The sequence below is a fragment of the Cervus canadensis genome, chromosome 24, assembly GCF_019320065.1.
Source record: "Cervus canadensis isolate Bull #8, Minnesota chromosome 24, ASM1932006v1, whole genome shotgun sequence".
NCBI lineage: Eukaryota > Metazoa > Chordata > Mammalia > Artiodactyla > Cervidae > Cervus > Cervus canadensis.
The window spans coordinates 17,412,194-17,424,783 of NC_057409.1; the positions used below are offsets into that span (position 1 = coordinate 17,412,194).

Below are 12,590 nucleotides of genomic sequence, written 5' to 3' on the forward strand. Positions count from 1 at the left end.
TTTAAAAAAATAAGAATGTAGAGAACCTGAATGACATAATTTATAAATATTATTCCCTGGATAGTAAATTGTATTCCATGGATAGTAAATTGTTTACCTGAAAAACAATATTTTACTTTGCTTTTTAAAAAATAACTGTGAAGTGATTTGAGAATTTGCTCAGTCTTACTCCTTTAAGAAAGAGTTGTTTTTCAGTTGCCAAGTCATAACTGTTTGTTTGGGACCCCATAAACTGAGCAAGCCATGCTTCCCTGTCTTTCGCTATTTCCTGGAGTTTGCACAGACTCATGTCCATTGAGTCAGAGATGCCAGCCAATCATCTCATCCTCTGTTGTCTCCTTCTCCTCCTTCCCTCAATCTTTCCCAGCATCAGGGTCTTTTTCTGTGAGGTGATTCTTCACATCAGGTGGCTAAACTATTAGAACTCTCATATCTGATACTAGAAATGAAACAAAAACAAAAGCAACTTCTGAAAACTAAATCTCTTGATAAGAAACTCATGGGATAAAGCAAAATATCAGTCTGCCAGTATAAGAATATCTAGGAAAAATAAAGACTAAATTACAATATACAAAATTCTACAAGGTTCAGTTTGGATACACTCAGAAAATATAACATATACCCTGGAAGGAAATATCATCAAAGACTAAGACACAGGAAAGCCTATAGGTTACTATAGTTTTTTAGTAGTTGATCCAGTTAAATGTTTAGAGAATACTATTGTGTTATGGATTAGAACCTTAAAAATGAAAATAATAGTATGAACCTGAGAAATATTCACTGAGAATAATGTCATATCTTCTTCCAAGAATCCAGTATTGAGCTCTTCTTAGAAAACGAGAGAAAACAAGGACACTGAGACCGGAAACCTTAGGTCAGGCTTTGAAGCGATGATGGGACATGTATTATCCATTAAGGACTGTACCTTTAGGTGGAGTTGTTATATGCGGTGTTCAGTGGCTTATTTCTAATTTTTTGAGATCATGTTCAAAATGAAAGACTTGAAAAAAAAATTTTTTTAACAAAATTAAACAGCTTTAATATTAATGAAACTTTGTTCTCATTAGAATATGCTCTTTTATGTTATTTACATGAAGGATGGATGTTGGCCATGAATTACATAAGTTGAATCTATTAACCTTAATATTTCTCCTCTGAAACACCAGCTTTTCAAGGGTATATATTCATGCATGCTTCTTTTGCTTGTGTAAATCTCATGTGACCTTTGCCAGGGGTTAAAAAGTCTTAACAACTGAAAAGTTTCATCATATCCCTTAAACTTGCTATTAAAACAGGGCAGCATCAGGATTTGAATTACTATAAATATAACCCAACCCTCTATCAATGGTACAATGGTTTTGACTGTGTTTGGAATATTTTGTGGCAAATTCTGTATCTCTTTATCTAGGACTTGGTTTTGGTATCCTTTCTACTAGTAGTGCTTTAAATTCATAGTAAATGTCACCATTGATTTCATGTAAGCTTGTTAACTGTTTTTAGTGCTTTTAATGATTTTCTTTGTAAAATCAGTTTGAGAATTGACTCTATCCACTTCTGCATTTATTGTGCAGACCTGAATTACAATGTACAAATTGGTGATCAGTATCATTGTAGGGATCACAAATTGCCTTTTCTATAAACCCTTTAAGCTACTATGGTTACATTGTCTATTAAAGGAATGTTTAGATCTAAAGCCTAGATTTGTGTTTTGCAAAAATTGGACATATTTGAATATCTTTATTAAAATTGCTGAAATTCATTATTGCTTAAGCAACTATAATATTGCTATATGATATTAAGCAACTGGTTATAAAATCTTACCTCTTGGGTATGGAGGGGATTGGTTCTAAGAGGTAATTTCTTTGGCCAGATTATTTGATAGAATAAATGATTATGGAAATATTTGGGAAAAGGATAGGGTCAATAATGAATTGGGAGGCTTTTTTTTTGATGAAAAAATATTTCACTTTCAGTGTTGTATTTGCATCTCATTTTCCTGATAGATTTCTGTTTTGGTTTTCTGCTGACAGGTCACATTTAGGGCAGGCAAAACATAAGGGATATAGCCCTCCTGAGAGTAGAAAATCTAATTCTAAGGCACCCAAAGTGCAGTCTAATACTACTTCTGAACTGTCAAGGGGACACCTTTCTAAAAGGTAAATCTTCACATTGCTTATCCATTTTTCAAGGCGGAGTTATTTGCATTTGAATCATTGCCTTGTATTAAAACATAACCAGGTTATGCCAAAATGTTGTGACATGTGTTTTCGTCATTCTGTGGGTGTAACTTTTAGGAGAAACGGTGTATCACCTCTGCAGTGATGTTAGTAAAACATCCCCTAGGCAGTGCTTTTATTCTCCTTTATCAGAGACCTGCAGGTTTCTCCCTTTGCCTGAGTTTCTCCTTTTGCTTGACAAACCATTAACAGGCATCTGCAGTGCCATTTTAGAATGCATTTTTCTTGTTTTTTTTTTTTTTATTGTCAGAGACACAGGTCGGTGATTTAAGATCTAATTGATAAAGAGAAAAGAATACAACTGTAAATATCTGATACCACAGTAAAAAAAACTTTCTAACCTTCATTTTACAAATGTGTATGTTAATGCTTATTTACTTTAAACTGTAACAAAGAAGTTGCGTTTGTAAACAGAGTATGGAGATTTTAGTTTAAACTGGTTCTGAACTACTAAAAAAGCATCCTTTTTTTGGTAATCCTAATTTTTGTGTTGTGATTAGGAGTATCAGTGTCAGTCATCTTTGGGCTAAAGAATGAACCTGATCTTTTAAATGAACCTGATTTTACCCTCTAAAGCATCTCCCTGTCCCTCTGCCCCCCTTTTCTTTTTTGCAGTGTTGAACCATTTGCACGCCTCTGTTTATTTAGTTACTGGGCTTACCAGGAATACTTTAGCACTTAAAAAAAATCTTATTTCCATGGACTTAAGAGATTAATATGTTTATTACGATAGGTTTTATGATGACGGACTGATACTAACTCTTTTCTTATCTAACCTCTTAGAAGCTGCAGTTCGTCATCTGCTGTCATAGTTCCACAACCAGAGGATCCAGACAGAGCCAATACTTCAGAAAAGCAGAAAACGGGGCAGGTGCCTAAGAAAGACAATTCTCGAGGAGTGAAACGCAGTGCTAGTCCAGACTACAACAGGACCAATTCTCCTAGCTCTGCCAAAAAACCCAAAGCACTTCAGCATACTGAATCTCCCTCAGAAACGAGTAAGCCACATAGTAAGTCAAAGAAGAGACACTTAGACCAGGAGCCACAACTGAAATCTGCACCATCTCCATCCACAAGCAAGGCTCATACCAGAAAGAGTGGGGCCGCTGCTGGTTCACGGAGTCAGAAAAGAAAGAGGACAGAGAGTTCTTGTATAAAGAGTGCTTCTGTGTCTGAAGCCACTGGTGCCGAAGAGAGATCTGCAAAACCTACCAAGCTGGCTTCAAAATCGGCGGCCTCAGCCAAAGCTGGGTGTAGCACCATCACCGACTCGTCGTCCGCTGCCTCGACCTCCTCCTCGTCCTCTGCCGTCGCCTCGGCCTCCTCTGCTGTTCCACCAGGTGCCAGGGTGAAACAAGGAAAAGACCAGAACAAGGCCAGGCGTTCCCGCTCAGCATCCAGCCCCAGCCCCAGAAGAAGCAGCAGGGAAAAGGAACCGAGTAAAACTGCTGGCTCTTCAAAGTTCGATTGGGCTGCTCGCTTCAGCCCTAAAGTCAGCCTTCCTAAAACAAAGCTGTCTCTTCCAGGGTCTTCTAAGTCAGAGACATCCAAACCTGGACCTTCCGGATTACAGGCCAAATTAGCAAGTAAGTTTACTGGAAAGGCTTTTTTATTAAAGAGAATTTCCTTTGGCTTGTCAGGTTTTCAAGTTGGGCAGTCTGAGGCAGTTTTAGATTTATTACTGTACTTGTATCTGTACATAACAGTGTCTAGTAATTGATATACCATGTTTGGTTTTATGGAGATGGATAAGGAATGCCACTGCCTTATTAGTAAATTGTCATATTTTGGTGTCTGTATCTTTATCTTTGCAGTGTTTGCTGCTTATTTTCTAATGTCAGAGTAGGACAGCAATTTGGTTTTTCTCCTTTAACTAGAAACATAACTGTGGTAGTTATGAGGTGGTCATGACCACAAGTGGAGATCAAACATTGCTTTTTGGTATTGTACATTCTTGATGTGTGGAAACTCTGAGCTCCATTATTGGAATATAAATGTACCTTAGTTTTAAACCTCATTCATAGGTACTATTTTATGGCCTTTAAGGAGCTTAGCTTAACGATGAATACCTCAATGTTATGAGGCACTGGGCTATGACTCCTAGGTAAATGGGAGAGAATTTTGCCTTCTTGAAGCATATAGTGAAGTAGAAAAAACTAATAATAAGTTTGTCAATAATATATCCAAGCAAAGAAACTAGATAAGAGAAAGGTATCTTGAGGCACTTTTCTTCCTCTTTTTTTTTTTTTTTAAAAAAAGAAAAGATCAACTTCAGGAAGCCAGATGTTGATTTCCTTAGAACTAATTAGAAATGATGGGGACCCTCTTCAATTACAATTACTATAATGCTGAAGTGCCTTTTTTTTCTATTTTGAGAAATCTAAAAGACACAAATACAGAGAACAATATGGCACTTATCTGTGATTTTTAAAGCATTTAGTTTTTCTAATATTGAACCTGGAATCTTGTTTTTGACCATCTTTTTTCCTTTTGAGCCCTCTTGGAAAATTTCAGATCCATGTTATGATATACCTAGACCATTTTTTGGTTATTGGAAGATTTTATACTGTGTCTACTACTGTTGTCAAAGTATCAGTCATATTGAATCAGCCTAATATAGTGTTGAATCCACGATGTTAGCTATGTATAGTTGAATCCTGCAGTCAATAAACTATTAAATCAGTTGATTCAGTATGAGTGAAACTTTGGCCAGAATACTAGTAGACACTATTGTAAAATTTTATGTTTAATCTGTATCATGGGGTTATTTGAAGGTAACCTCTTTCACTCTTAGATCGTAGAAACTGTTCTATTTAGTATTTTAAATATGCAGTGTGTGTGTGCATGCTTTATTGCTCAAATTGTGTCCCACTCTGCAACCCCATGGACTGTAACCTGCCAGGCCTCTCTATCTATGGGATACTCCAGGCAAGAATACTGTAGTGGGTTTCCTCCTCCAGGGAATCTTCCTGAACTTGGGATTGAACCCTTGTCTCCTGCATTCGCAGGCAGATTCTTTTCCACTGAACTATTTGAATTTGAATTTAGATATTGGGTGAAGATTAGGATCCGTATGTTAAAGTCAGAGGAAATAAAAGGTTCAATAAAAAGGGACAGCAATTTGTCCACTGGTCCTGACAAGGCTTTCTTGAGAATTGAAGTTATTTATCTCCTCTTTTATACCTCTTCTTGTGTCTTTTTTTTTTTTTTAATTTTTATCTGCAGTGGATCCTCATTGCTGTGCATGGGTTTTCTCTAGTTGCAACAGGTTGGGGGGCTACTCTTCAGTTGCGGTATGTGGTCTTCTCACTGCAGTGGCTTCTTTTGTTGCAGAGCCCAGGCTCTAGGGCGTGTGGGCTCAGTAGTTCGGTGCAGGGGCTTAGTTGCTCTCGGCGGCATGTGGGATCCTCCTGGACCAAGGATCCAGCCCATGTCCTCTGCATTGGCAGGCAGATTCTCAGTCACTGGACCACCAGGGAAGTCCCCTCTGTAAGTGGCTGACCAGCCAGATTCCCTTGGTTGTGCAGTTGCTCTCAAACAGAAAGCTCCAGGTGTTGATGCTGCCGCTGTGACATAATGAAACCAAGCCCAGATACGCTGCTGTACTCACTGCACATGGTCACACCTGATGGAGTAGTTTTTAAAACTCACTTCATAATTGTTTTCCTTATATTCACAAAATCTTCGTGTGTTCTGTGGTCACTAATATCACTTTCCCATTTTTATTGCCACTATCCTACTTCTAAGCTCTAATTATAGCCTAAGCTGTTGAAACAAGAGACGGGAACCAGCATTTGTTTAGCATTTAAAAGTGCCAGGTATTTTACAAATGCAGTCTCATTTAATTTTCAGAAAAATTGGTGCTTGTTAGTGGTTACTAAGGAAATTTATTCCAGGGAGGTGAAATAACTTGCCAGAGTAACATATCTCCTAAGTGACAAGAGTTAGGATTTGAAGAGAGGGGTATGCATGACTATGAAACCTTTGCTTCCTTTGCTGTGTCACTTACTTTTCACCCATTGTTCTTTGGGTTTTGCTCTTGCACCCTATTTGGATCATTAAGAGATGTTAAGATCCCAGAGGAGGTGAACTTTTATTTGATTCTTCTTTACTAGTATCGATTCATCTTTAGGGATGAATAATACTGGTTGAGCCAGAGATTCATATTATAGCATTTACTGCATGTCTGCTTCTTGACAAGTAAGTGAAAAACATTGCAAGATGAAATAATAGCAAATATTTAAAGTGCTTCCTAGTGCCTGACAACTTTGTAAATAGTTGACATGGATCATCTCATTTACCTGTGGTCAGCCCTGTGTGACAGGTAGTAATATTCCCATCTTACAGATAAGGAGCTTCAGGGTCAGTGTGATCAAGTTACCTGTCCAGGGTCACAGAACTACGAAGTGATAGAGCCAAGAGTCAAACCCAGGTCATGTGATTCCACAGGGTAGTTTAGGGTGCAGAGAACTGATAAGATTGGATGAGCTCAATGTAGACACGCTTCCTGGAGTCATCAGGGCAGGGTGAGTTTTAATGTGATTAAATGGGTCACTTCAGGAGAGTTCTGCAAGAGGATTGGCAGTACTTGATAATTTATAGAGAGGCAAGATGAGGTATCTTAGAGAAATCCCTGGATTTCAGGTAATGGTATTTTGAGGAGAGAGAGCTCTTAATATGGAGCTAAAAATCCTAGATTTGAATCCTGGTTCTGCCATTTTATCATCTGGTTTCTGAGAAAGTTGGTAAGCTTTTCATTGTAAAATAGCCACAATAGTTGTTTGACGAATGAATATATATGTGAAGAGACATAGCACAGTGCTTATAGTACGTAAGGATGTGTCACTAAATTTAGTGTGTGTAACTGAAATTGAGTGTCTTAAAGCACTCAGGAACATTGTTCTGAGAATGTAGGATTGATACATATCCTAACTATTGATTAATTGAATGTGTGGCTACCTTTAGATTTGGAAGACCGAAAAATAGTTTTGTGGCATTGAGCAAATCATTGAACTGCAATTATGATAGCTACCTAATCCCTAGTCTTTGCAGAATGATAATATTCATTGTGATGAAGCATAAATGAAAGAATGTAGGCAGAAACAACTTTGTGAAATTAAAGTGCCATATAAACATGCAATGGTGAATTTTGAATTGTTGTGATAGATTTGAAGGGCATTTGTGTGCATCAGGAATTAGTTTGATTCTTTTTTAATTTTAATATTAATTTGGAGGCAGAATTAGCTTCAGTGTTTACAGTCATTCAGTAGATGAGCAACTGGTGAAAAATTTCTGTAAGTTAACTAAAAAATGGAGTGGATGTTTTGTTAGTTAGAAAGCATTCCAGATTTGGTACATTATTGATTTTCTTCAACTTTTAAGAATAGGTGAACCTGTTAATTTGAAGGTGATACATTTCCTCAGGTATAGGCTTATTCTAAGATTTGGTTGGCTTCAGTAAAGCTTCCTGGTAAAGGAAATTGTTTCCAAATTGTAGGAATAGCAGTACTCACTTGATGGTTTTGTGTAAACCCATTTGCCATGGCCAAATATTACTCAAGGAGATTTAGGATATGCTTTCACATCTTGAAAGCTGGAAGAATTCTTAAGGTAACTTCTCCTTAACCCATTATTTTATAAATATTTGACCACCTGTTACTTTGGGAGACAACAGAGGTCCATGGAACTCACTTTGGAAATGATGTGTTTAGTCACATCACTTAAGCAGGAAGAGCTTTTCTGCTGTGCTGCTTCGGCAACTGTTGAACAAGTTTCTGGAGAGGCAGAAAAATAGGGCAGGCAGGAAAACTAGAGAAGCAGCTACTTTGTGATGGGCTTCTGGAACCTGTGGCTTGTCAGCTCCAGCTGATCAGAATCGCCCTGGAACAAAGTTCACCTTGCATCAACTGATAGAAGTCTTGAGAATACCCCGAGGAGGGATAGTGTTATATGACAATTTTTAATCTGCATGAGGAAACTTTTCTTGCTGTGACTTTTTAACCTTAGCAGTCTTTGTAGCATAAATTTTTTGTAGCATAAATGTAAAACCAGTGGGGCCGTGTAATGCTACAAATAATATTCTTATAATATGCTGCTTAATCTTCCTACCTTTTCTTTAGGCTAATTTTTAAGTAATTTGACTATTTCAAAGTATATACTGTCTTAATAGTAGAAGGCGATGGATGACATAGACTTTCCTATAAGGAACAGTTTGTGATCAAATCTGGGATTAATTTTGGAATGTATTTATAGAAAATTTAAAGTTATTATACTTTCAGTGCAATATATCTGTTTGTAGCTGTAGTTTCCTCTTCATTACTTAAAGTGGCCATCATGTGCACATTATTAACAACATAGCCATAGTTACTAGATTATTTTCAGCTTGAGTTTCATACTCTTCTGTGACTTGCATTCAGCCTGTAGCCATTATTAGAACTAGACAAGAACCAGGCAGATGTCAAATTCTGGGAAGGTAATTCTGCTAACATTAGGACTCTTTCCATCAGTCTGAAACAAGGTACTTTTGGTCTCTTGCGTGAAGAGAAGAAAGAAGAATGAGTTGAGCAGGACAGAAGAATTTATTGATAAAAATAAACTCTTGGTTTTATCTAGTTGGGTCTTATAGGGCCATACCTGCTGAGTTTGAAGAAAAACGAATTATCTTTTAGCCTGGTGAGATAATGGGTGAGAAGCTTAAAGGAAAAAGAATTGAGTATTAAAAGAGTTTTTTAAAGGAAAAAGAATTGAGGATTAAAAGAGTTTTATATATTATAAGGCAAGTGTTGAAGTAATTTAGTAGTTCTGATAGTTCTAATATGTAACCACATATTACCAACAGTGTTTGCTTTACATTTTTGAAGCTTTAAAAAATAAATTTAAAAAATTAGTTGCCAAATATTAAAAAAAGGAATTTTAAATGGAAGCAAATATCATTGGCCTCTTTTAGGCTTGCTTTCTTTTATACTGTGAATTTTAAACAACCCTGGTATGTATTTTTATGTACCAAGTCAGAATGAGGGTTAATTCAGCCCAATTGCTCTTTACTAAATTTACATATAAATCAAATGAAAAATGCTCTCATATTCATGCCTCTGTATTCTGTAATACTTTGATACTTATGATCATAAAGTGTTTGTTACTAAAAATGAAAAATCCAGAAAAATACCAAAACATAACAAAGAAGAAAAAAAAATCACTTAATCCCATTCCTAGGTTCTCTCTCTTCCTGTGTGTATCTTGCTAACGTTTTTTTCAATATTTATTTTCAGTTTAAAGTCAAGTGATATAAAATGTATTATTAAAAGTAGTATTCTTTCTGTCACATTGCCCTTCCACGCAGCTGATCATTTTGTGTTTATTTGTGTATGTGTTAATTATGTGCTCATTTGTCTTTATCTGTTGGAATTTTTTCACTTTGAGCACTAGTGTGTGCCTTTTATGGGAAATGTACCCCACCACTTCACCCACCAAACGCATGTGGTATGTGCTTTCCATTTCCACAGTCTCGATTGTTGCTCAGCTAACACTTGAGTCTGTAGGAACTTCTCTTTCTTACTCAGGCTTGTTTTTACTGAATTTAATAATTAATTTTGTTTTCCCTTTCTTGACCCTGTCACTCAACTCCAGACTGATTACTGATTGTCTACACTTGTTCTCAAGCTGGCTGCATGCTTTTGTTTCATTTTCCTGAAGTAATGAGACCTCTGGATGGCTGCCCTTTTTATTTTATTGCATTATTGGTTATTACAAGATATTGGATATTATTTCCTGCACTATATAGTAAATCTTTGTTGCTTATCTGTTTTATATGTAGTAGTTTATAGGTTCTAGTTCCGTACCTCTGGGCTGTAATTTGCCACACATACACCCTGTCCCCCCCTTTAGGCTTCCCAGGTGGTTCAGTGATAAAGCATCCAGCTGCCAGTGCAGGAGACCCGGGTTCGATCCCTGGTTCAGGAAGATGCCCTGGAGAAGGAAATGGCAACCCACTCCAGTATTCTTGTCTGTAAAATGCCATGGACAGAGGACCCTGGCAGGCTATAGTCCATGGGTTGCAAAGAGTCAGACAGAACTGAGTGACTGAGCACACACGCACTTTTGGTAACCACAAGTTTGTTTTCTGTTTCTGTGAGTCTGTTTCTTTTTTGTATATACATTTCATTTTTGTTATTTTTTTACATCCTTCGTGTATGTGATAGCATTATATATTTGTCCTTCTCTGTCTGACTTATGTCACCAAGCATCATGTTCTCTAGGTTCATCCATATACCTTCAGATGATATTAGTTCATTCTTTTTTGTGTCTGAGTAACAGTTGTGTGTGTGTGTGTGTATACACACCACATTTCCCTACTCTTGTCATTTATTGACAGGCATTTCAGTTGCTTCTGTGTCTTGGCTGTTGTAAACAGTCCTGCTGTGAACATCGTCTTTTTTTTTTTTAAATAGATACAAGTCCTGTCTGTGTCTCTTGTTTCTGTCTCCCATTCAGAGTAAGTTTTCTTTTCTTGCAGAAATCTCTTAGGTACTTTTTTGTGAGGTAGGTTTACTTTGGTTTTGACTTCATACTAGGAAATTTACTAAAATTCTGATAATTGCTGGCTGTCTCCTTATTAACGAGAGTAGAGAAACCAAATACGTAACCTGTAAGCTCTGAGCATATAGATGAGATTTGACTGAGATTCACTATCTAATGAACTAATTGGGCTATCATCATTTTCAGATCTTTTTTCTTTGGTAAAATTCCACAGGGAAGATTCTTTCAGACTCCTGCTTGGAAGTGAAAACCTAACTGCCAGAATTCTGGGGCTTAGTGGGAGAAGATGCCTAGGAAAGAGGTCATATGTCATCCAGTTGGTCTATATATTCTTGATCACCTCCCCTCTCTGAATTTTTGGTTTGGTGCACCTGTTTGCAACTGTGTACTTGAACCTAAAATTTCTGTGTTTTGTACTTTCTGAAGAATAAAGGTCTTAGTATACCTGCCTCAGGAGAGTGACATTTACACAGCAGTACAAGTGGAGGAGGGGATCTAGACTCTGACTACTCATAAACAGTCTGTGAACCAGTCCTCGGTTTAAACTCTGCAGTTGTCCCAGAGGTATTTGGTACCATCAACTCCTGGACCTTTGTGGGATTCTGAGTGTCAGTCTAATTGGTAGTTTATCTCTGTTTTCTACTTTCAGTTTCTTGTCTTTCCCCTGTATTTAGCACCAGAATTACTGCTTTTTCATCTTCTGAAATTGTGTTGTGTTGTGATAGTTGTCTCTGCCATTCTTCCCACCCTTGTGAATTTGCCTCAGATCCTTTTAAAGCTATTTTAGTAGAGTTTCACTAGAGGACAGACGCAAATGCATGTGTGGTCAAGTCTTTGTCTTTACCTAGAAGGCAGACATTTTTCTATGTATATGCATATATTTTTATCAAGAGTAGACACTCACTCCACATGACAGTGGGTGTTGCTTTTTGAGTGCCTGTTATAAGACTGGCTTCATACTAGGCAGTTGACGTACATTAAATTTCATTATCATGATGACACAGTGACGTAGTTATCCATGTTTCAGGAATGAAGAAACCAGAGGGGTTTATCTGCTTAACTGATTTTAACTGACATTTTCCTTTCAGAAAATAAGCTATAAATTATATCATTTTAATAGTATATGGATGTATCTCTTAGCCCATTCCCATTTACACTGTTGTTGTAAACTTTAACATTGATTCTAGTTCAGTAATTCATTAGTTTCTTGTTAGGTCACTGGTTATTTTTCTTTTAAACATTAATATATACTATGAATTCTTCCCAGAAATATGAGTTTATATTCTCACTGTGTGCTGTGCTTAGTCGCTCAGTCGTGTCTGACTCTTTGCAACCCCATGGACTGTAGCCCACTAGGCTCCTCTGTCCTTGGGGAGTTTCCAGAGAAGAATACTGGAGTTGGTTGCCATACACTCCTTCAGGGGATCTTCCCAACCCAGGGATTGAACCCAGGTCTCCCACATTGCAGACAGATTCTTTACCATCTAAACCACCAGGGAACCCCTGTATTCTCACTGGCAGTGTAAAAATGCCAATTTGTTCACATCCTCATTAACATTGTGTTGCTACAGTTCTTATTACCATACTGATGTTTATTTAACCATTCCCTATTATTGAACATTTAGTGCTTTTCCAGTTTCTCATTATTACAATGGTTAGACGAGTATCTTTGCACATTTCTCAGTTTTAATTCATGGCATCAATCAATGCCTGAAATTGCTATACATTGACTAGGAAATAAAAATTTGGCTTAGAAAATTCCACTTGGATTTTTAGCTCAATATCATTCATCTGCACAACTTATCTTTTATGGTTTCT

The 12,590-nt window shown here is 37.1% G+C and overlaps 1 protein-coding gene across 23 annotated transcripts in view; it reads left to right on the plus strand.

Annotated features, from left to right (window-relative positions):
* Positions 1-12,590, plus strand: part of TRIP12 (thyroid hormone receptor interactor 12) — a 149,523-nt gene that overhangs the window by 57,642 nt on the left and 79,291 nt on the right. For 15 of the 23 annotated variants that reach the window (XR_006265138.1, XM_043445094.1, XM_043445092.1 and 12 more), the window contains exons 3-4: positions 2,031-2,156; positions 3,021-3,823. Coding sequence is in view for 22 of the 23 variants with exons in the window: in XM_043445094.1 (XP_043301029.1) it covers positions 2,031-2,156; positions 3,021-3,823 (929 nt within the window). In the remaining variant the exon portion in view is untranslated. The remainder of the gene's footprint in view (positions 1-2,030; positions 2,157-3,020; positions 3,824-12,590) is intronic. The other 8 variants (XM_043445108.1, XM_043445109.1, XM_043445110.1 and 5 more) reach the window with 2 other exon arrangements.